This window comes from Lepisosteus oculatus, chromosome 9, assembly GCF_040954835.1.
Source record: "Lepisosteus oculatus isolate fLepOcu1 chromosome 9, fLepOcu1.hap2, whole genome shotgun sequence".
In the NCBI taxonomy this organism is placed as follows: Eukaryota; Metazoa; Chordata; class Actinopteri; order Semionotiformes; family Lepisosteidae; genus Lepisosteus; species Lepisosteus oculatus.
In genome coordinates this window covers 12037844-12062960 of record NC_090704.1, presented here as the reverse complement: position 1 = coordinate 12062960, position 25117 = coordinate 12037844, and the positions used below count along the sequence as shown (strand labels likewise).

Below are 25117 nucleotides of genomic sequence, written 5' to 3'. Positions count from 1 at the left end.
CTACTTACCAATCAATGCCTAATAATGTATAGGTCTGATTGGAACACCCCCAGCTTGAAAAAAAAAACATGAAAAGAGGCTTTATTTCCCTTTATTGAAAAATTATTATTCCAGTTACCTTCCATGAGAAACCCCTTTAAAATGTGTTCACATTTAAAAGTTAATGGACTACACCCACCCCTCTGTTTAAAAAGGAATTTGGTCACTAAAATGTTTTGTACTATGAAATTTCAATTAATTTAAATTAAGTTCCCCTGTATTTGCTACTGTATTTTCTTGCCTCTAAGGGGTTCTTTGTATAAAGATGCAACCAATAACCAACAGTGCCTTAGACAATATGATTAAAATGGAAGATTTTCATTACTTTATATATAGTAGTTATTGTAACTTAAATTTTAAAACAATTGCCTTTACTTCATTCATAGTTATTTAAACATGCACTATTCTTTTAATTGTTATTCATTACATCTTACTTACAATATTCTTGACTTACCCTGAAACAATTACTAAATACTGCCTATGCTGACAATAATTGATCTATTCACAAGATCACTAAGTAATTTTTAAGGTCCATGTGCATATTTTTATGAAATTGTTCAAAATAATGTAATTTAATGCAGAGGATACAATATTTAAAATGAAATTAATTAAGACAGTCTCTTATGTCAAATTAATTTGAGATTACACATCCTATAAAATTAATTTATCCTGCAGTTCCTTTAAGTTCCTTTAAATAATTCCACCTAATATATTATTACTAATATATATCTTACAGTACATCAGTGTACCGTCCACAGTCTCCCATGCTAGAAAAAATGAACATGTGAAGAAAAGTCAATTACCTGGCTTAGCTTTTTTGTGAATCTTTCACCTTTTTAAAGAAATATTTCATTTTTAGAAATTACATGTTTAATTTTAAACTTAGCAATTTCATATAGGATTCTAGGGGTCTGAGCATCTATACTTACAACTATATAGCCCATTTACCAGTAGGACACTGTATACAGTACTTCACTAATATACTAACTATAGTTTAGTTTTCTCCATTAGGAACTACAGAGAAAAGTTTTAAGATTCTGTCATGAATTATACTAGATGCAGTAACAATTTCCATGTGCTTTTATTGTTCAATATGTCAGAAACTGTTCACTTGCTATGGAACAATAAGCTCTGTTCACATTTAAAACATTCATTGGAGTTACTGTGTGTAATGTAGGCTAAGCGAGTCTTACTTTTATCACTTAAAGAATAGACTTGCTTTGCATATGGTACAGTAGTAGTACTTTTTCTAATTGTTTTTGTAGAAAAATAAGAAATTAATTTACCATCCATTTCCTTTTGTGGGGTCGTCCAGTAAGACACGGCATATGTACAAAAAGCAGCTTAGTAGCTTGAGAGAAAAGTGAAATAACCGGATTCTAAGGCCTAGAAAAAAGAAAATACATAACAATGTAAGACTACATAACTAATTTAGACTATGAGATCATATATCTTGTTTTAGCAATATTGTTTTGTTTAAAAAAACATTCACTATTTTTATGTTTCTTGTATTATGATTATAATTTAACATACGTTTATGATCATTACATAAGAGACAATAGTTTATGCAAGAAGGCAATTATTTTTTGTCTTTTTGTGTCACAACATATTCATATTTTTTTCTTAACAAAATCCACATTTTTGTTTTTAATCTTGTGTTCCAACACTTACTTGATCTTTGATTTTTGATGAAAAATAGTTTAAGTCTCTCTTTGAATGTGTTTTCATTTACGTAGAATTCAATCTGCACCCTGCAAGAAAAAAAACAAAACAATTCATAATCTTTCATAAAGTAATAATCGGCTAAAAAAAGAGGACCTACATTTATTAACATTTATTTAATATTTGAATATTTATATTTTCACTTTCATGAAGTCATGTTTGGTTCAATGAAATGTAATTCAGTTGGTCCTGGTTTTCTTGCAACAAAATGCTACAAACATAACATAAAATATAGGAAAACATATTTTTAACTTTTTAATCGTTTATCTAATCATATTTTTTCTGTTACATTGAAGATATATTTGATAGATATGTAATCAATATGTTCCGGTATAAATTATTATTGATACTGGGCAAAAAGTCATTAAGAGAGTAACATTTAAATGGCTTTCAGTAAATCCTTTTGTGTGTTTTAGATTTTTATTGAGGTACTCTGTAAATACACTTCCAGGAAAATGCATATTCTCCATTTTCTTTTCCTGGGGTAATTCCTATAGCTGCAGACTATGCAACTAGACTTTGTGAGTCTAGTTCACTAATGACTGGTTACATCATGCTCGTTCCCACAGGGTGGGGTTCCACATTGACTTGTTTCCATGGCAAAGTGATTCCTGGATATGCTAAATATCCTGGTCATCTTCTTTGAATAAGTAAAATATTTTGGATGCATGACATATAGTACATGATGAAATAGCATTTTAAAACATCTACAGTATTCTGAAAAAAAGCAGCCATATCACACTGCAACTCACAACTGGCAACCCACTGAAGCCAAGCCGGTGTGAGCCTGGCCAGTACCTGGATGGGAGACCTCCTGGGACAAACTAAGGTTGCTGCTGGAAGAGCTGTTAGTGGGTCCAGCAGGGGGTGCTCACCCTGCGGTCTATGTGGGTCCTAATGCTCCAGTATAGACGGGGACACTATACTGTAAACAGGTGCTGTCCTTCGGATGAGACATACTGTAAAACCGAGGTCCTGACTCTGTGGTCATTAAAAATCCCAGGGCATTTCTCGAAAAGAGTAGGGGTGTAACCCCGGGATCCTGGCCAAATTTCCCATTGGCCTTACTAATCAGGTGGATCCTGCACATTGGTGGTGGTAGATGGGAGTTATTATTATAGTATGTGCATTGAGACAGGACTAGTAAACTTGTCAATTTCTATACTATTAAATTCCGCAATTTCATAATCTAATGGACGTAGATAAACATAAACGTCATGGTACTTAACCCTTATCTCAGTTTCTATGTGATTTACTTGATATTTATATTTTTACATATACATGTAATATAGCAATATTTTCCTAAGAATATATTGTTACAATTGCTTCTGCTCAATAATTAATGTACGTGTTTCTGAACTTATAAAATTTAATAATAATTTAAAAAGATTTAATTGCATACAGTACATTTGATTATTATTAATAGAACGGGCTTTCTGGCATTTTCACACTACAAGTTCTAGAGTACACATATAAAAATTGATTAGAGGAACGATGTACTGTAACTCCCACAAACAGCTCCTCATACATTCAAATCCCAAGAGTTAATGTTGCCGAGCACTGGTGTTGTTTTGTCATATGTACTGTACGTTACTGCTTGGAGAATCTCTATAACAGAGACTAATGACATAGCTTAGATTCAACCTGTCAATGTCTGGACTGTAAACTGCCTGGACTACTCCTCTGCCCTCTGAATAATTACCTTCATTGACTAAGCAATTAAGAAGCCTCTCAGTAATGAAACTAGAAGTTTCCATTGGTTCTCAGAATGGGTAAACAAATTAAGGCTAGAATGCTCCTTAGGTCTAGATAAAGTGTATTATTCAGAAAGAAACCCAAGATCATTTAGCACTACATTTGAAACATGCTTTCCTGGCGAGAGTTGAATGTAAAAATCCCCACTACCTGAGGCCACACTTTTATTTTATTAAAGCAGCAGCCCTGGCTCCATCTTGCATATATCAGTCCTCACACAGTTAGCCCATCCCCTGTGTTTCTGTGCTCAAAATTGTCAGGCTTGCACTCAGGACCACTGCAATAAATTTCATTCATAGGCACCTTTTCAGAAACAACTAGCAACTACATCCATGTAGAATGAAAAATGGCTGTCAAAATTCCCAAAATTACAAAATGAAGCATGCGGCACTTTTCCTCAGATAAAACATAAAAAATGACAATTCCTGAAACAGAAGGACACAAGCTGTTCCTTGAATGGTGTGGTCCTTGAATTGAATGGTGATTGTTTTAATTGATTTATAACACAGAACAGATAAACTGGATGAGAAGTGATCAACAATAATTAACTGAGCCTTCTTGCACACTACCACACACTGAAGCAAGAGAGGGTAAATCACAGCCTATGATTTAACATTACATTACTTCATTAACCCTTTACAATTTCTTGCATTAGGAATTATCTTTTTGCATACCCCAGCTTGCTCTCCATGAGACACACAGATAGGGAGAGAGCCTGGGGTCAGAGCACAGGTTCTGCCATTGTACAGTGCCCCTGGAGCAGTTGGGGTTAAGGGCCTTGCTCAGGAGCCCAATGGAGTAGGATTCCTCTGCCGGCTGCAGGATTCAAACCGGCAACCTTCCAGCCACAGGCGCAGATCCTTAACCACAGAGCCACCGCTCCACCCCAAGACTACCAGGGTCCCTGGGTGGGCTCGAACCACCAACCTTTTGGTTAACAGCCGAACGCACTAACCAAAGCTATATAGTTTTCCTCAAGCAATATATATTTATTTGAAATATATATGTACCAGTAATGCAAAGTTTAGAGCATTAGGAGATTCAAGATACTTTTTGCAAAGTATGTAGCAATATTTTAAAAAATAGCCTTGTGAACTTTCACAGTCTGAAAAAGAACATATGTTATTGCACTTTTTATGTCAGTTTTAACATTGCGACATACAACTTAAGATTGTTCGAAATAATTGTGCCAAGAAACTTGTAAAAATCAAAAACCTTTACGGATACAGAAAAAAAAACATACACAAGATAATGTTAGATCATTATAACTGCAAAAGCAAGAACAAGGACTCAGACATCTTAAAAATGTGAATATGAACATTTTCCCTGTTCAGAACATCATGCACTGCTGTGCTTAATCACATTTTAAAAAAAGTACACCCACATGCTGAACTGTATAAGATTTTGAAGCTTACAATTATGTCTTTAAAGTGTGAAAGAATGCATTTACCAGTCCTCCTGATGAGTCATAAATTGAACATTTTAATTATGAACATAAATATTGGCAAGTGGTCTACAAAATGGTGTTTTTAAAGGACAGAAGGAATTATTGAGTTTAATTACACGCAACTGTAGATGTACAGTATGCCTGCTAAACAACAGAAAAGAAAAATGGACAATCAATAAGCCTTGTTTGAGTATCTGTATAGGCTGGTTTTGATCTGATTAATAACAGCAAGGGGGAGCCACTATATTCCTCTCTGAGTCCATGTATTAATTCCAAAAGTGGAATTTCAGGGAATATGTTGTGAAACATTTAAAAAACAAAACAAAACATCAGAATCTCATCCATAAAGCAAGATTAATAAAGGTTACTCACTTATAATACACAAGATACCATACATTTATGATGTATCAAAAGTAATTAGTAATTCCTGTAGTGTTGTCTACAGTACTATTATTCATATCTTCCAAATTTCCATCAGAAGTGATGAATAGTTACTAAGAATTACTGTCTAATCAGTGCAAAAAGTAATACTATTTTTTTTAAATAACAACATTCTTCTGAATTCTTTACAGGTGGATGCTGCACATTGGTGGTGGTGGAGGGGAGTCCCCATTACCTGTAAAGCGCTTTGAGTGGAGTGTCCAAAAAAGCGCTATATAAGTGTAAGCAATTATTATTATTATTATTAAACAACTGTATTACATTGCAAAGCACATTCATTCACTAGTTGTTTTTTTACAATGTACAAAACATGGATTGTTCTCACAGCACTTCATTTTCCCTCATTAATGTTCTGAAGAATGGATGGTAAGCATCCATCTTCTCCATTATCTTCACAGCATATTGTTTTTGTATTATAATCTTCAGAAACATCTACAGAAAGATTATGATTGCTGATGCTATATATAAGCTTTTTGCTATCAACTGGCTTCATCTGGGCCAAATCAGTCTAATAAGTTAGAAAATACTTCCAGTTCTTTGCAGACTACTGGCCACTTTCTAGGACTAACATTAGTACATTTAGAATAGCACATGTTGCATTTAAAAATAAATAAGACCTGAAAAATGTATTTATTCCATGTTTTTCAGAGTGTTTTAACCAGTATTTTAGAATACAAGTTCCCAGCTCTACAGAAGTAACACACCTACAGTACCTGCTGGTTTTTGTTTCAGATGAGCTCTCAGCTACATAACTGAACTCGTAAGTGACACAACAGGATTAATTTGAAATGCTAAACTGTTTTCAATACCTTATAATATCAGAGCCTGCTGCCTTTTAACTACTACATTTCATAAGTAATATATCCCAATTTATGGCCAGCAGCCATATCACGGTCAGCAGCCATATCACCCTGCAACTCACAACTGGCAACCCACTGAAGCTAAGCCAGTGTGAGCCTGGTCAGTACCTGGATGAGAGACTCCTGGGAAAAACTAAGGTCACTGCTGGAAGAGGTGTTAGTGGAGCCAGCAGGGGGCACTCACCCTGCAGTCCATGTGGGTCCTAATGCCCCAGTATAGTGACAGGAACACTATACTGTAAACAGGCGCCGTCCTTCAGATGAGACGTAAAACCGAGGTCCTGACTCTCTGTGGTTATTAAAAATCCCAGGGCGTTTTTTGAAAAGAGTAGGGGTGTAACCTTGGCGTCCTGGCCAAATTTCCCCCAAACATGGCCTTCTTATAATCCCCATCTATGAATTGGTGGTGGTGGAGGGGAGTCCCCATTACCTGTAAAGCGCTTTGAGTGGAGTGTCCAGAAAAGTGCTATATAAGTGTAAGCAATTATTATTATTATTATTATTATTATTATTATTATTATTAATAAATAGCTATAAACTTGCAACTAAACAGAGAGCACAACTGAAGTGAAACCCAGCAGATGTACTTCAGGCATCCCCAGGACCAGAGATGTTAACCCAGGTTTTAGACTGTAATTTGGAAAAATTGTAACCTGTGACAACTGTTAAATCTAATAATATCAGAATTTTGTCTTTTTATTGCTGGATTAAAAATATGTAAATCATTATTTTTTGCAGGCATGTATGACAAAATGCACAGTTATAATGTACCCAGTTAAAATGTACGCTGTTATAAATTACACAGTATATGGTCAGTAGCTGTCTATACATTTTGATGCCATATTCCTTTCAGTAATAAGCAATTATTTGTAAGTGATCATAGTCTTAATATATTCATATTTTATGATATATGAGAAAATAATAACAACCAAATGCAATCTAGCTGTAAATTTTATACGTAATATTTTCTGTCTTTCTGCACATCTTTCATTCATTTGAGATCTGCCATGCACAAACAAACGATTGGACATTTCAATATACCTTAGACCTTATGAGTGGTGAAACATAGAACCAACTAAAATCTTTTTCATAATATTAAAAAGTCTTCAAGAAAATCAAAACACACATTTTATTAAACATTCCACCAATAAACATTCCCTGTGTGCAGCACAAGGCATTCAGCCTTATCATAATCTGAAAAGGTTTGTGCCTTAACTTAATAATGCATTAGCATGAAAAACTCCACAGCTTTGATAAAATGTCCCTGCGTCTTAGTCAGCTCTTGTTTTTTCACATTTTGCTGCCAGGCATGTTAGAAAAACCTAATGGACATTTATCATGCCTGGAGGTTTCTCCACTGTTGGTGTGGCCCTTTTATGTAATAGTAAGTTAAATGGAATGTACAAAATCTGTATATTCTGCAGAATCCCAATTTTGTATCAAAAGCATTTCCTAGAGGGAAAGTTAATAGTTGCCTTCTATTGTCAATGTGCCTTAGTAGGAAGCTGAAAAGAGAAAGCTGTATCTTATTGTACTGAATGACATGCCTGAAACAGAAAATTCATCCTAGCCCCTCTGGGTTGATGCTTTTCAGACAGCCGTACAAGCATATTTCTATGCTCCTTGTGAGTCCATTAACAAGATTACTTTCTTGTACAACATCTTTCTGCATAAAAATATACTTTCTTCAGCTTATAAAGCTTGAGGTTTTCCTAGCAAATCAAATGCATTTCAGCAAAAGTATAACTTAAAGATGTTTCTATAAATAGACTACAATTGTCATAAAATATAATTTTATCCTTTGTACGTTTTCATACATTTTCTCTGATATCAGAATTAGTCTGTCGTGTCCTAGACACAAAATTCAACAGCAACACAAACTAGGGTTTTCATACATAGAAGTAGCGAACATCGAAAAACAAAACTGATAACGTCTACCTTAAATGACAAATTTAAAACCTGTGGAGTGGTCTGATCAAGTATATGCATGATTTCAGATGTCAAAAACATGTCCTGAGGTTTGTTAAATATATATTTTGAAATAATAATAATTGTGTATTATTTGTAAGTACTCTTCAAAAATCCCAGTACATAGATTATACACACAGTATATCTGTAAAAAAGTGTACAGTAAATTACCACAATTTAACCAAGAGCAATGTAACATAGATAAAATTATATCCTAGTTATACTCTCGGAATTAGTTTCAAATAACAACACTGTGTAAAAAGTAATGTTCTATTTTCTAACTTCCATTGAGAGTATAATTTCAGTACCACCCACAAAAGCACTGAAATCACTTACATTGTGTCAGTCTGTGAGCATAACCTACTCTTGTCAGAATTTAGCTAGAGAGTTCTATCCAAATCAACAAGTGACCTTGGCACCATCAGTATTGCAGTGAAAGATGGTGTGTGTATAGTTTAGTGAGAAGAAGCAGCTTAGAAAGCATTACCTGGACACCTCTTTGGGAAAACAGTGTATTTCATTAAATATTTATCTTCACTTTGACAAATAACACTTCGCATGAAACATTTCCCAAGGGAAGGCTGATTAGTCCTGAGTGTTTTTGCTCTTGATATATTCAGACACATACAGGAACTGATTTCAATTTTATTCCTCTGAAAATGAAGTAGAATATTGTGCATACTGTATGTGCATATTTATTGAGTTTTTTTATTATTTTAGTATATTAGTGTTTTACTCCCTAAACAATATGCAGGGTGACCTAGGTTCAAAGGTATAGGTCTCTAACATTCTAGATAATATCCCTACTGTATGTGTCTCCACATAAATGTCATTTTGCTACCTGCTGGAAGCTGTGGTTATTTTTAAAAAATGGATAATGTTTTATTCATAAATCGCTCTATTCCTGTCAAACGTATTATCTTTTGAAGGCATCCCCTATGTTGCACTTTACTTCAGAGCATATTCTTTAAAATTTAGGATATAGCCCTGAATACTGTGAGGTTAAATATTGGGTGACATGTCATCTTTTCTTTTTTAGTCACATGTATCATTATTCATTATGTTTAATCAAAAATTGCAAACCTATCTGAATGGTTTTTGTCTTTGATATTAGAGAGAACATAGCAGTAGACGAAAGCAATATATTTCAGTTTCGTTCTTGGACAATAATAAATATACTAGTTTGAGGTACTATTTATGTGGAGTCTGAATACTATATACTTCCTTATTTGTTTGGGATTCTAACAGGCTATCTACTGTAATTACCTAATACCTTCCAAAGATATGTGGCTCCAAAGATATGTCCTGTGTCTGTGGACCCTGTGATGGACAGGCTTTTTGATGATGGACAACATGGAATATTCTAAGTAGGAATGGAAAAGAATAGCTATTTACTATTTCTATTTAGATATGTTAACTGTGTTTTATGTGTCTCTGAATCCATGTTATCAGCCATTCTGAAAGGAAAGTAACATACAAAATCCTAATCATAATACTGTATATTTGTGTATACATACACTAGACATACAGTACATAATTGTTTTTCAGTGTATTCTCGAGTTCCTGATGTATAATTTTGCATTTCCAATACAATTTTGTTGTTATTGTCTCTTTTTTTAATGTAATATAAAATTAGATACTACTGGGTCAAAGAGCTAGCAATTAGGATCTCACTGTTATTACCCTAATAACTACTGATGAATATAATTAACTATATTTAAAAGTACAATTGCTAACAAAAATGTTTCCTGACTAGTCACCATGATGTACAGTAGACTAACAATGTCAGCTCTTGCTAAACACTGACACTAGACAATAAAAATGTTATGTTGATTTCTCATGTGACATTTAGTATTTCAGCAACTTCAATATGATAGTAAAATATCTTCTAAAACACAGTGCAATATTACATTTTTTAACCTTAGATGTATCAAGATTAATAAAAAAATCTCTTTCTGAAATTGCTAATTATACATCTTAACGTTAGGTATTTAATAACTAAAACAGAACTACTATTCCCATGCCTGTTACAAGCAAAGTTTCATAATTAATTCCTAAAGCTCACTGTAAGCTATATGGTTCAAAGCATAGTAACTATACAGTACCATAATCATGCAAAGGAACAAGTAATAGGTTTATTCCATGCTGAAAAAAAGAAGAAAGAAAACACAACGTTTCGGCCGTGGAGCCTTCTTCAGACAAAATTCAAGACTGGGTAAAATCCTGATTTGGAGAAAAAGTTAAAAGTGTTACATGAAAGTACCAAAAACATAAATTGGGAATATAAAATGGGAATCACTGAACTTGAATTAGCATGAATAGATTCTGGTATTTCTGTTGACACTTAATTTTCCTGCTCAGTACAGTAAATAAAAAAACATGACCAACTGAAAGTTAGTCTAGATAGAAACTTTAATGACCTCTGTTTTTACAAAAAAACAAACAAAATACTGTACTTAATCAGTACTTCCAGAGTAATACTTTTCCTGTGAGTTTTTGATCTTCTCAGTTTTGACACTTGTGTTCAAAATAAAGCGCTTTACAGAAAGACAACAACAATAAATAAAAAGAATACACAAGATAAAACAAAATCACAATACACAGAGGAGACTGTGGATGGTGGAACTTGTAAGTAGGGGTAAAGAATGGAACCAGTTAAGTAAAGGCTCTTCTAAAGAAGAAGGTTTTGAGTCTGGATTTGAAGGAGTTTAGAGAAGGTGACTCTCTGATATCCTTGGAGAGAGAGTTCCAGAGCTTGGGGGCATAACGGGAGAAGGCCCTGTCAGCCATAGAATGTAGACAGGCTTGGGGGACAGTTAGAAGACCAGAATTAGAAGAGCGAAGGTTGCAAGACAGGGAGTAGGGCAATACTAGTTCAGACAGGTACTGAGGTGCTCAGCCATGCAGAGCCTTATAGGTGAGCATGAGGATTTTAAAGTCCACATGGAATTTGACAGGGAGCCAGTGCAAGGACTCCAGGATAGGAGTAATGTGATCGCTTGTACTAGATATGGTCAGTATTCTGGCTGCCGAAGTTTGGACATACTGCAGTTTGTTCAATGTGGATTTAGATGTCCCAGCAAGTAGAGCATTACAGTAGTCAATTCAGGAAAACACAAATGTGTTGATCAGCTTTTCAGCCACACAGTGATAACATAAGGCTTAGATAACATAATCTAACAATATTTCTGAGGTGAAAAAAAGATGTTTTGACAATATGCTGCACATGTGGTTCGAATGTTAAACCAGAATCGAATATCACCCCAAGGTTTTTCAATTTAGACTGAATATCAAGTACAGAACCATCTACAGATAGGGTACAGGATTGGCTTTAGGAAGTTGATGGGGGGTGCCAATAAGCATGACTTCAGTCTTGTCACAGTTAAGATGAAGGAAATTTTGAGTCATCCAAATTTTATGTCAGAGATGCAATAAGATAGAATAGAGACAGCCACATCAGTGTCGGGTTTGGTATGGATGTATATTTGAGTATCATCAGCACAGAAATGATAGCTGAGGCCATATGATCTTAAAAGCTGACCAAGCGGAAACATGTAAATGCTGAAGAGAAAGGGGCCCAGTATTGAGCCCGGAGGAACACCAGACTTAACCAGATTGGAGGGGTTTAAAAAGGTTATTTGGCATGAGGTGGTTACAGTAACTGAAATGTGACAGCACATTCTAGTGAGGGGATAATGGCAGCAGTTTTGAGGACCGTTGGTACAATGCCAGAACTCAAGGATTCATTTATAATATTGAGGACAATATGACAGAGAGAGGAGAAACAGGACTGAAATAGAGTGGTGGGGACTGAAATAAAGTGGTGGGGATGGGATCTAAAATAGATGTGGTGGGGTTCATGTGTAACTAGTTTATTGAGGGATGTTGAGTCAAGAAGAGAGAAGTTGGAGAGAAGGGAATCCAAAATGTTGGATAAAGAGGGAGGAGGTATGGAAATGATATGCGTAGTGGAGAGAATGTGATGCCAGATGTTGTCGATCTTGAAGCTAAAGAAATCTAAGAATGTGTTGCAGAGTTGCGATGAGGCGGGTAATGTGGTGGGGCAGTTTGGTTTTAGCAAACTGTTGGTGGTGGAGAAAAGATATCTGGGGTTGTTATGGTAATTTTCAATGATTTCAGAGACGTAGGTGGATCTAGCTGACTCAATTGTAACCTTATATTCAGACAAATAATCTCTCCAAACCTAATAATGTACATTTAGGCCAGGAAGACACCAACTACGCTCAAGTTTGCTGGAAGCTGCCTTCATAGATCACAGATGGTCAATGTACCAGGGAGCAGGGCCAGAGAAGGAGGTGGTTTGAGTTTTTAGAGGAGCAAAGGTGTCAAGGGTAGATAAAAGAGCACTGTCAAGTAACTGTATTTTATCCTCTAGGACAGTGGTTCTCAAACTTTGGTACGCGTACCGGCAGTGGTACGTGGAGTGCTGCCAAGTGGTACGCCAAATGACCCTGGAACTGTGTCGTGTGCGCTGAAAAATTGGGAAGGGTTTTCATATTTTGTATTTTAATACGTGTCGAATACGCAGCCTACGTACTACGATACAGTGCGTGCTAATACTTCAGTGGACACAAGAGATACTCTGTAATTCTATACCACTCTATAGGAATGTGTGCTACTGATGCAAGTGACCAATTGTATTTAAAAAAAGCTACTGTATCTCCAGCAAATAGGGAGAAAGGAGAATGTGTGTGATTTTGGAACTATGCCAACGTTCTAAACGGTTCTAAACACAGGAATGCATAGAAATACGTGATACGAACGCAGGCAATCTTGTGAGCACACGAAAGCGTGATAACAGAAAAATATTTAAGAACTGTTCTAATTTGAGAAAAATACACCGAGCGTCTCTGTGTTTTGCTCCCATGCGCATGAAATAAAAACTTTAAATAAATACGGAAATAAAAACAGAAACGCGGAAAAATGCAAGCGAAAAAGCTGCTAAACAGCTCGACCTGCTGCCCCCCTCCCCCTGAAAGACACAGTCATTCATAGAATTATTGAAATGAAGAGTTGTATCAAAAGTACACTGACAGAGCGTGTTAAGATGAGCAGATGTTTTTCACTGCAATTAGATGAGTCTGTAGTCGATTTGGCCAATTTGCTCGTTTACCTTAGATACGAGTTTGAGGGCATGTCCCATGAAGACTTTCTGTTCTGTAAACCGCTACCAACAGGAACTACAGGAGAGCACATATTTCAGCTTCTGAATGAATTTATCGAAGAGAATGGCCTCGACTGGATAAAATGCGTCTGAGTTTGTACAGACGGTGCTAGAGCAATGACAAGCCGACATAACGGTGTAGTTGCACGAATTAGAGAGGTTGCTACAGAAATTAATGGTTTCATTACAACATCCACCGCGAGACCTTTGCCGTCAAGAAAATGCCTGACGATTTAATATCTGTTAGACTTGTGAATTGTATCAAAGCTCGAAAAATTAATTCACATCTGCTTTGCTCAACTAAACAGGCTCACCTCTCTCACTGAAATGGTGCTTTTTTATTAGTTGTTGTTAATGTTTTTTTTCCTGTAAAACACTTTGAGAAGCCACCTTTAAAGGCGCTATATCAAATAAAGTTTATTATTATAATATTTATTATATGTATGTGTGAGTGTGTGTGCACGCCCGCTCATGTTGGTCATTGAGAATTTCTGGGGTTCCTATGAGATGATGACTTGTAGGTGGTACTTGGATGCTTTGGTTGGATTAGGGGTGGTACTTGGTCCAAAAAGTTTGAGAACCACTGCTCTAGAAGGTCAGAGGAAGAGAAACAAGATAAGGAGGATAGAGCAGAATTTGCAAACCTTGGCTGATCAATTGTTAGAAACAGGTCATTCTAAGATTGAAGAGAATAGCTAAGTGGTCAGAGTGGTCAGAGAGGTGTGTCCTTTGTTATGTGTAAGGTTACAAACAAACCGAGTAAGATCAAAACATCCCAGTAGAAAAATTAAGTCTTTAGCCACACTGGAACACCTTGAGTCAATGTGTATATTAAAGTCCCCTAGAATAAGGATCATTTTAAACTTAAGGCATAAAATGAGTGTAAATCAGCAAACTCACCTAAAAAGGCTTCACTTGGTTTGGGTGGTCTACAAACTGGCTAGAACTACTTGTCATTCCTACAGTATACTCTATACAGGACATGTATATGTGATCATAGCAGTGCCTTGATACTAACATTATTTAATTATCTTTAAACTCTTATTCTTCTATTTAATTCTAAGTTTTTCGAATTTTAGATGTTTATAGAATTAAAAGAATTACTGACAAGTAAGCTACTAAATAAAATGGTTAACTGTAACTCAAATGAACTCTCTGGTGCTTAGCACCACTAAGAGTTGAATCTACAATTCATACTAAAACCAGGATCCTTCCACAGCTACAGCATTATCTGCTAGGAAATGTTTAATAATTATGTCACATCCTCTGTTTTTTTACTTAAGAAAGGTTTCTTCATAGTCCAAATTATTTTTATTTCTTTGTAGTAAAATTGTGTGAGCCAATTGCAATAGGCATCTGCAAATAAAAATAAATGATTGCATGAGTCTATTACATGTACATTGGAAATAATAATGTAGCATTGGAAATAATAATGAAAATAGAGTAGTTACATTATGCAAATGACATCAAGAAATATATCCAAATATAAATACAAACACACTCTGTAAACTATTACAGAAAATATCAAGATAAAAACCCTGTATAGGACATTAATATTTGTTATGTAACTCCTTCACTTTACACAGAGCTTGGTATCCTGGTTTCTTGTACTCAGACTATATCAGTGATGGACACTGGAATGTTGTTACTAATAACTTTTTATAATCTATTCAGGTTGTTGTCATTTAGCTTTCTCTGTAGTCATGTAACCCTATGCCCCATGATGATGAACACTGCAATCAATACTTTGTGATTACTCAATCAGTCTTATGGACTAAACCAAGTTTTCACTACATTGGGTATATGCCTGGTGTCACTGTCATGACGGGTGTCATGAGTGCTATCTACTGTACATTTATCTTTTGGCAGTTAGGGTACCTTCGATTGTTTTGGGTCAATGTAATAATGCTGTTCCACAGGACTCAATATTAGGAACACTGCTCTTCTTTAATTTTTATAAATGATGCAAGGAGGATTTGCAAACACTGTGAAAAATTATAAAGAATATTTAAACAGACATACAGTAGATAGAATCAAATATGGGGCAAGCTTCTGGCAAACAAACAACTTTTAAATATTTGGTTTTTCTTCCTCAACAACATCTTACAGTTCTACAAGCCCTTTTCAGGATCTTGCAATTGGCTCTGAGTGAAATGTGAAGTCATTTTGCAATTTGTTGAGAGGAGTAGTCTTTCTTAATACTTTGATTTCTATGTCCTTTTAGTGTGCAGTTTCTCCTTCAGAAACCAAAGTACATTGTCTAGTGTGTATATCCGGCTTACTTTGTATTATATACCAAAGTTTTGTCTTCTGCTTTCATCACCATTTCTGTACAGGGTACAACATTTCCTCAGAGGTAATGTAGATCTGTGATTAGGACTGTGGATTCATAACTGGAAGGTTGCAGATTTGCATTTAGAGTAAATGCAGTATAGTACATCCTAAGGGCCCTCTAAATACATTTCCTATATAACCCATTTCTACACAAACTTCTCAAAAGCTTTCTGAATTAATTTATAGTTTTAAAAGTAAAAAAAAAAGGTAAGATAATCTGAGATACAAAAGAGTATTATTTGATCAGGTTGATTGACCCAAATACAATCACAAGTATATTAGCATGTTTAATAAACTCAAACCTGTGAAACTATTTTTATGAGAACGTGAGACAAAATGTACAACCTTTTTAAAAACTGTTACCAGGAGCCAAAATGGAAAAATTCAAGAACTTTGATGTCTACAGAATTCTGCATCTAGAAATTCTCTATAGGATTAAATGAAAGGAACGTTCTTAAATGTGAAGAGCAATAGTTCAAATGGTTCATATTCCTAGTGAGAATATTAAAATTTAAATTACATTAAAATTTCACCCACGTGCTCTCCATGCAACCTAACTTGACAGGATTTATCTTATAACGTCTGATTTTTTTATATATATATGTAGGTAAGGAATTATTTTCTTTAATTCACATTTGTGTAATATAGCAGCTTGTTTGAATATTATATTGCCATTTTCAATGAACGGCGGTTCTATCAATGCCAAATAAATTGAACTCTGGGCAGCTCAGGGTTAAACCGAATTCTTCAGCACATTTACAGGACGTCTCAAAGCCAGCCAGACGATTTACCAATACAGGTTGTTTTTTTTAATTGTATAATCGTTCCTTAGATATTCATATGCATCAAATCTGTTGAGTAAGCATTAAAACTAATAAGCAAGAGACTGAACGCAATGATCAAAGATCGGATGCTAGGTGAGTAACAAATGCGATACAACTGAAGCATGGACGGATGACCACTCTGACTGATGTGGACAAGAATACAAAAGCTGGTGCATTTTAAATTGTTACGTTTCTTAACATTTTGATTAGAAAATAAGACCCCAACTCAAAGCGCTGTGGAAATTTACTTAAAAAAAAACATTATCAGTTATACTATAGACACTGGATGTTTACGATACATACATCAACCTGTTGCGTTTTCCAGTACACCAGCTATCGCCAAAGGTGAAATGAAACAACATTTACTGTATAACCTACCTGTCGTCATTCTGCCAGCCCTGGTCTCCAAGTAGCAGATCCCGAAATCTATATCTGGGTGGAAGAGGGGGTACCTCGTTTTCCAAATCTACCATCTTCTCCTCTAGCGTGCTTCAGATAAACAACGAAATCGAAAAACACCGGAAAATTAAAACCATTAATAAGAATAAATGATTAGAAAAACGGAAGACGGGTGTCTGGTCATATTAGCAATGAATATACTGCAACAGTGTCCTAAAATAAAAGAAATCGGTTTAGGAATAACAGTAGGACAAGTAAATATATTAAGGTATTTTTGTGCAATTAGACGATTGAATGCGCAGCCAAGTTTTTTTTTTTCTGTTTGCCGATGTTAACTTAAAAACTGTCACAAGCAATGATTTTTTTTCTCCTAATAGTAAACATCTACTGTATATGCATCCCTTGTGTGCGCTTCACACACCCAGTAGCCAATAGCATTACATCACCGGCAGCTGTATTAGTAACATCCCCAGCACGCGACAGATGGACTCATCTTTGCTTGTAAACGCTGTGTATTAATTTTGGTGTAAATCAGCTTGTAACATTCATCGGGAGGACTACAAATTTAAATTGTGCCACTGTACTCTGTGTCAAATGTGAACTATTCAAAAGTAGTTCGAAACATACTTGTGTTTTCAAAATATATAAATAATATAACAGTGTCAGTCCTTCTTTATGTTACTTACATGATGTTTGGAATATTTTAGACTTGACACCTTTTCTGTAGGATGTATTTTAGCAGTGAGATTGTACTGTATATATATAAGGCGGACAAGGACGTGTTCTGTTCATGATAAAAAAAACAGTTGTTAAAAGTAAATACTGTAGCTTTGATTTAATTACAATGGATTTGCCTGTACGAAACCAAACAAGGGGACTGCAACTTGTTGAAAACTGTTATAGGAAGTGTAAATAAAATTTGCCTTTAAGTTTCATAAATTAAATGTAATAGTATAATTTTACATAGTAAATCTGTCTTACTTTTTTTTGCGGGGAGGGGGTTATTATTTAGAGCACCGTTAAAGCCCTTACTGACATCTTGTGGTAAACTGATATTTTGCATTTGTCTGGATTTGAAAAGGATAAGATGTTTGGACCGTATAATTAAAAAACAATGCCTTTTAAAATAAAAAATAGATAACCTGTAGACAGATTGCTAAAAATTCAAAGGAATCAAATCAAATGTAAGGAGTTGTATTTTAAATTAAAGCCAATATTATATTTTTTCCAAGTTTTCACAAGTACTTATTCATTACACAACCTTATTCATTACATACAGCATAGTATGCGCTGCTTAATGCAGATTAAGTGTTGCTCTATAGGCATGTATATTTGTGTTTATTACATCCCATATACAATATTATTAGTGACAGCACATGCAATTAGAATGAGAGCTATAGCAATGTGTTTATTCTGATTTAACATGGCTCAGCATTCTACCAGTGGTAGTTAAATTAATTTTGTAGAGCTTGAAGAATGTATTATTCTTACTGTACATGTTGTGTTACAATTACATACAGTAACAGAATTTGTTTTGTTTTTTTACCCCTTTCAGTTTAATGTTTCTCTGGAAGTCAGTGTTTGAACAGCAGATTGCTACACGGACTTCTCTAGAAAATAATTAACCTACAAGAGCCTATTTTATCCCTTGTACTTTGCTTTTACTTCACATCTCAGGTTCTCCAGGGAAATCACATCTTACTTATGGTGAAATAAATTCCAATCATGAAACTAAAGTTCATTCTTACATTATGGATTTTCATTTTTGCTGTAGTTTTGGTTGAAGGTAAGAGTCCTGCTTTATGTTTCAGGTGTAAAATCCAGAATTAATGTGAGTTATTATGACATAATAAGGTAAAGTGTTGTCAAAATTATTTTTTCATGATATTAGGATATACTGTATAATCAAAATATATGCTATAGCAATGTGCTCAGGGGTTGCTGTATTTTGCTTTAATTCATTTTTTATTTATTTGCTTTAATCCATATTGTTTTGTTGTAATCTTGGGTGGGACACTTAAAAAGCTTCAGAAGATACATTTTCCAAGTAATTACAATACTTTTATACAGTATATTAATCTGTAAATAAAAGTATGAGGAGAAACCAGCTTAAAGGACTTAATACAAGTACTGTATATTACTGCAAAGAAAGTGTGTTACACTTTATGTGTCTCAACATAGTTGTTTGAATTTTTTTAACAGTTCAAATTGACACATTTGACTTACAAGAGAAAATACAACAAAAATACAGCATGCACGTGAATTTTGCTTTACTGTAAACACTTACAGTAATATTGGGTTTCCCGTGTTTTTATTTCATTATGTATACATTATCATTAGAAGGAGTTTCATGAAAAGCTGTACAACATACCTGCAATTTTTACACTAGCATTTTTACATAGTTTATGTTAAGTTAAAAAAGATAAGTGAGTCTGAGGCGGTGTATTAAGGCTCTAGTGTCTTCAGAGGCATGAATTCAAATCCTACCACTGCCAGTATCTCTAGTTTAAGGTTTGCATATTTTTCCAGCAGCCATATCACCCTGCAACTCAGGATTGGCAACCCACTGAAGCTAAGCAAGTGTTAGGCTGGTCAGTACCTGGATGAGAGACCTCCTGGGAAAATCTAAGGTTACTGCTGAAAGAGGTATTAGAGGGGCCAGTAGTGGGTGCGGTCTGTGTGGGACCTATTATCCCAGTATAGTGATAAAAGGCAACTTCCTTCAGATGAGATGTAAAACCGAGGTCCTGATTCTCTGTGGTCATTAAAAATCCCAGGGTGTTTCTGGAAAAGAGTAGGGGTGTTTCCCTGGTGTCATGGCCAAATTTTCCATTGGCATTTATCAATCATGCCTCCTAATAATTCTCCTAATAATGAATTGGCTTCATCACTCTGTTCTGCTCCCCACTGATAGCCGATGTGTGGTGAGCGCACTGTGCGCACTATGGCTGTTGCATCATCCAGGTGGGGCTGCACAGTGGTGGTGGTGAAGGGGAATCCTCATTACCTGTACAGTGGTTTGAGTGGAGTGTCCAGAAAAGTGTAAGGAAATACTATCCACGGCTCAATCTACACCATTGATCCAATAAATAAATATGGTTATACATAGAAGAGAGAAATAATTAATCTTTCTTTAAGCAATTATTGAGTTATGAGTCTGAAATAGAAATCTGTGATGAACACTTTCAGCAGTTCCGGCTCTAAGGTTAGGTGGAACTCGCCCTACTCAAATTTCTGTATGTCTTATGGTCCAGCATTACATTTCGAAAAGCTATAGCTAACTCTGGAAAAGTGACAAGTTCCTGGTGTCTGTGGTTATATCTGAAATTAGGGGGTGACATTATTCTAATATATGTATTGGACAGAGACAAGAGTTGTATTTGAATTTGTTTCCCTGATTTTTTTACAGGTTGTGACAATCCTCCTGACATGGAAAATGCTTTCATACCTGAAGAGAACAAAAAAGCTGTATATGATAATGGTGATGTTGTAAAGTATCAGTGCCATGCAGGATTTATTTCCAGAGGATCAGTTCAATATAAATGTGTAAATGATGTTTGGGAACGTGTGGGATTTAGAACATGTCAACGTAAGAAAAAACAATGTTTACTAATTGTCTTGAATATTCCTTTAATATTAATCGATATGCATCTTAGTTCAGTTGGCATGGTGCCACAGTGGTTAGCATTGCTGCCTTGCGGCACTGGGGCCTTACATTTAATTCAGGACCTGAGGTGCTATCTGTGTGGAGTTTCCCCTGTGTTCATGTGAGTTTTCTTCCGGGTGTCCCAGTGTCCTTCCACAGTTCAAAGATATACTGGAACAGTAGGTTAATTGGCTTCTGGGGAAACTAGCCCTGGTGTTAGTGTGTGCGTGTTTGTATTTGTGTCTGTGTGTCTGTGCTGCAATGTACCGGCATCCCATGCAGGGTGTAATCTGTCTTGTTTCTTGCTGTAATAGGCTCGAGCTCAAATGCAGCCCTGCGTTGAGTAAAAGGGTTAGAAAATAGATGGATGAGCATTAATTGATTGCAATTGTTTTTTTCTTATCTTTAGCAAAACCATGTGGTCATCCTGGCGATACGTTAAATGCGGCATTCAGGCTCATAAAAGGAACAGATTTTGTATTTGGATCCACAGTTCAATATATCTGTAATGAAGGGTATGTACATAACATAATGCCTTGCTATAGTTTTAGGAGGTAGCTACGTCAGTATGCATAGGCTGCAAAGGAACAAGTAAAAGTATATTCCATGCTGCAAGGAAAAGAAAATGAAAGGAAAAGAGACAATAAGGCTCCATGGCCAAAATGTGTCTCGTGACAGGTGCAAATTCTTTTCAGCATGGAACAGATCTTTACCTGTTCTTTTTCCCTTCCTGTTACTATTTTGAAGTTGTTTTATGCATTAAGTATTAGCTTGGTTAATAGTGTTTTCAAACTATTTTAAATCAGACACATAAAGCATCTTTAATTGTTGCTTGGTGTGAAATAAAGAAGATCAAACTGAATTATATCCCAGGGAAAGTGCAATTAAGAGAATTTAAAATGAACCCCACTGTGAAGACGCTGAAGACAGAGGTCCCAGTATTGTACCTTATAGGGAGAATGGAGTGTGGGCACAAAAAAGTGGTCATACTAAAAGATGAGGGGCAGAGAGGGTGTGGACTGGAAAGCATGGAAAGAAAAGAGGCAGGCAGAGAGACGGCAATATGTGAGAACTAGGATTTTGAATGGAATGAGTATGCAGATAAAGGGCTTAAGCAGAGGAACTGAAGTAATGGAGCAGTTCTTTAAGTTGGAAAGGTAAGATTAGTATGGAGGCTTGGTCATGCTGTCACCTGCAGCCCACATGTCATTATTGGAAAAGGATTTTTAACAGCACATGCAATGAAAGCAGCAGTGCAGTAAATGTCTAATAAACCACAAAGGAATTAAGTTTTAAAAATAATAAAAACTATGTTTGACTGATCTGTAATTCTCTACAACATGCTACTAAATCAAAGTTTTTTGGTGTAGAAAAAATGATTAATTTGGTTTACTTACTGCATTTTTAAGGGGGTTTAGCCTGTAGTTTTCACAGAAATGTATTTCACAGAACATTCACATGTGAGTGTAAGTCAAACATGGTAAACATACGGGCAGGTTTTGGCATGCTTTGTGGAATGTCTTGATGCAATTAAGATCTTTTTGTCAGAAAAAGGTCAGAATTACCCCCAACTGCAAAATGAAAAATGGATTTCAAAACTAATGTCTCCAATCGACATTACCACACATGTGAATGAACTCAATCTCCGTCTGTAAGGTGCAGATCAAACTGTTTTGGGCCTTTTAGGAAACGTGGAAGGCATTTCTTCATTTCTTTCATTTTTTCTCAGGAAACTAATGCCTAAACTTTCCGCTATTTCCAACACTTTAAAGCACTTTCAAGACATTGCACAATCCATATTTCTGAGCTTGGAATGCACATGTGAGAACTGGCATCAGAATTTTCTGTCTGAGTGCAGGATTTCCAACATTTTATCTCAGTTTTTTTCAATTAAACCAGACAGCTTTGATACCAGCAACAGGGATTTTTCAGTTTTTCAGTGGATGGGTTTTGAGAAAACTTTTGCTCTTAACATTTAAATTCCTATTTACTTTTGAGATATGATATTTCAGATGTTACTAACTGTGCGAGGAACATACACAAAGATTTCAAACCACCGAATTTTAAAAGATTGTGGTGGGATTTTTTTCAGGATCTGGATTAAATACCTTATACCATACAGTATACAGTTGTCTGTATATACAGTTTCTTTGCCGAAAATACCAAGTTTTCAAATTTTATCTCAGTTAACTATAGTGCATGGTCCTTCTATATGTGGGAGTCATCTACTGTATTTGCTGTTTGGCAAATTAGTTTTGTCTCACAGACAACATTACTTTATATACAGTATGTAAATGTATACATATGTACCTTCTTCCAGGTACGGAAAAAGCTATTTTGTTAGCCTTAGTTTCATTATATTCTGGATTTTATAAAGCTCTCTTAGACAATGAAGTCACATTTGATACACATACTGTACACAACACATATACTGTATACATGCAAATACAAGCTCTACTCATCTGATTCCACTGTGTCATCAAGAATATTGGAGGCAAACCAAAAACCTGGAGGCAGGAAAACAATTGTTTCTGTTGTACACAAGGCTTTCTTGATTAAAAAAATGTATGGATCATTTTACAGAAACATTCTTCTTTTTACTTTCTCTCAATCTTCTACAGAAACATTGTCCTTGTAGACAAAAATGTTTCTTATTCTTTAGACTTTAATTTTGTATGTTCCTTTCAAACTCCAAGAAACATTTTTCAGGGATATGTTGTTTTAAGAGCAAACCACTGCTGTGAATTTCTGGAATTGCAAATATTTGTGAGCAATGTCCATTTCACGGATCTGGAAAGCACCACCATCTACAAAGCCTGCTGTTGCTACTTTGCATACACAAAATCATAGATAAAATATGTGGAATGTTTGTTCACAAGGTTTTGAAATATTTATACCCTAATCGCATGCCATTCTTCTAGAAAAAGAACAGGAAACTATTTTACTAGAGACTACCTTGTGTTTTACATTGTTTTAGTGTAGTTTGAATAGTCTTTATTTGGTACGTGCCTGTTATCCAAAAGTGGTGATCAATATGATTATTGGAGGAAATGGTAGTGGTAAATGTAAGTGCAGTCATTAAAAAACCTGTATTTGTTTCAATAAAAAAACTCTGTATTTGTTTCAAGTTCCAAATCTATTTTGAAATGTAAACCTACAAAGGAAGAGTGAAATTGACAATTGTGTGGTTTTCATTTACACTGTAGATACCAAATGGCAAGTAGGATCAGTACCCGCAATTGTCGAGAGAATGGTTGGGATAACGATCTTCCTCATTGTGAAGGTAAGAATATATAGCATGCATAAGCTTAAGACCACAGTTGTCATGCTTTGCATTCGCCCTCGCAAACGCCGTTATATTCCCAAACCCACTGTTTCACGATCTCATTCCTCACATTCTCACAGGTACCAGATTCCACAGATTCTCACTCCCGAATCAATTATCCAGCCATGTCCCTCTCCCCTCATTATTTAAAGTTCCCTCACGCACCAAACCATGCTCGCTATTGAGAAGCCTCCTTTAGAGTTCTCTAGTACGCATTTTTGTATTGTTGGATTTCCTGGTTTTTGGACTTAACTTTTCCCTTTCGATCTCATCTCTTGGATTTCACCTTTTGGATTGTCTTCTCGGTTTGTCTTGGCTCTTTCTGCTTAACTGATCTCTAGCTTCTCCTGTCGACCTTGCTTCTGGATTACAATTTTGGATTGTTTGCCCCTGCATCCCGCAGGATTCATGGCTACGCACAGGATCACAGAAAAAGTACCTGTCCCTGACAACAGTACTTATAGTTAATCATTAAAAATAAAGTGGAAAAATTGAAAAATCAACTAAATTTCCCTTTCAAACTGCTGTAACCTAAAATACAAAGGAGAGCATTTAGGGAAAAGAGTATCTGAACTATTAGCTTATTTAAAAAAAATTGCTCCCATTAGTGTTTTAATATTTATTTTTAAACATGATACTATGCCAAACATGATGAAATTAATGTAAAATGGTATTCACTGTTTATTTTTATACAACTATGACAAAAATCTTTAACAAAACTTAGTGGTCTTAAAAAAATAAGACATAGAATAGTACAGCTTAGAGGAAATAATGTATTCTTTCTTAAATATTTTTTAAGTTGTGACATGCGTACCTGAAGAACTCACAGAAGGTGTAACGTCAAATGTTGGAAGCGATCCAGTGACGTATGGAGGTGTGATTCAATTTCAGTGCAATCTTCCAAACTCTAAACTTGATGGATCTGAAGAAATATTTTGTACAGCCAATGGACAGTGGAGTTCCAAATTCCCAAAATGCATAGGTAAGACAAGTATATGAAAATATTTATACAGATACTGTATGTGTATTATGCAGATGTATAAACAAGGCTGGATGAAATAAATCAGTCCATAGTTCTCCTTATATTACTCTGGAATGAAAGTATCTCAGTATGACACAAATAAATGGCTCCTAGGTAATCAACAAAATACAGGATTTCTTAATCAATAATA

At 35.3% G+C, this 25117-nt stretch overlaps 2 protein-coding genes across 9 annotated transcripts in view; one reads left to right on the top strand and one right to left on the bottom strand.

Moving 5' to 3' along the window:
- Window positions 1-17171, bottom strand: part of kcnt2a (potassium channel, subfamily T, member 2a) — a 55858-nt gene extending 38687 nt beyond the window's left edge. For 3 of the 5 annotated variants that reach the window (XM_015355533.2, XM_015355535.2, XM_015355536.2), the window contains exons 1-5: window positions 16954-17171; window positions 1711-1790; window positions 1326-1425; window positions 774-806; window positions 9-53 (exon numbers count right to left, since the gene is read on the bottom strand). In XM_015355533.2, the coding sequence (XP_015211019.2) occupies window positions 9-53; window positions 774-806; window positions 1326-1425; window positions 1711-1790; window positions 16954-17048 (353 nt within the window). In that variant the 5' untranslated portion in view covers window positions 17049-17171. The remainder of the gene's footprint in view (window positions 1-8; window positions 54-773; window positions 807-1325; window positions 1426-1710; window positions 1791-16953) is intronic. The other 2 variants (XM_015355534.2, XM_069194148.1) reach the window with 1 other exon arrangement.
- A 1456-nt stretch (window positions 17172-18627) lies between these two features.
- Window positions 18628-25117, top strand: part of LOC102698960 (complement factor H-like) — a 37062-nt gene continuing 30572 nt past the window's right edge. For all 4 annotated transcript variants that reach the window (XM_069194144.1, XM_069194142.1, XM_069194145.1 and 1 more), the window contains exons 1-5: window positions 18628-18760; window positions 20384-20563; window positions 21030-21135; window positions 23827-23903; window positions 24745-24927. In XM_069194144.1, the coding sequence (XP_069050245.1) occupies window positions 18700-18760; window positions 20384-20563; window positions 21030-21135; window positions 23827-23903; window positions 24745-24927 (607 nt within the window). In that variant the 5' untranslated portion in view covers window positions 18628-18699. The remainder of the gene's footprint in view (window positions 18761-20383; window positions 20564-21029; window positions 21136-23826; window positions 23904-24744; window positions 24928-25117) is intronic.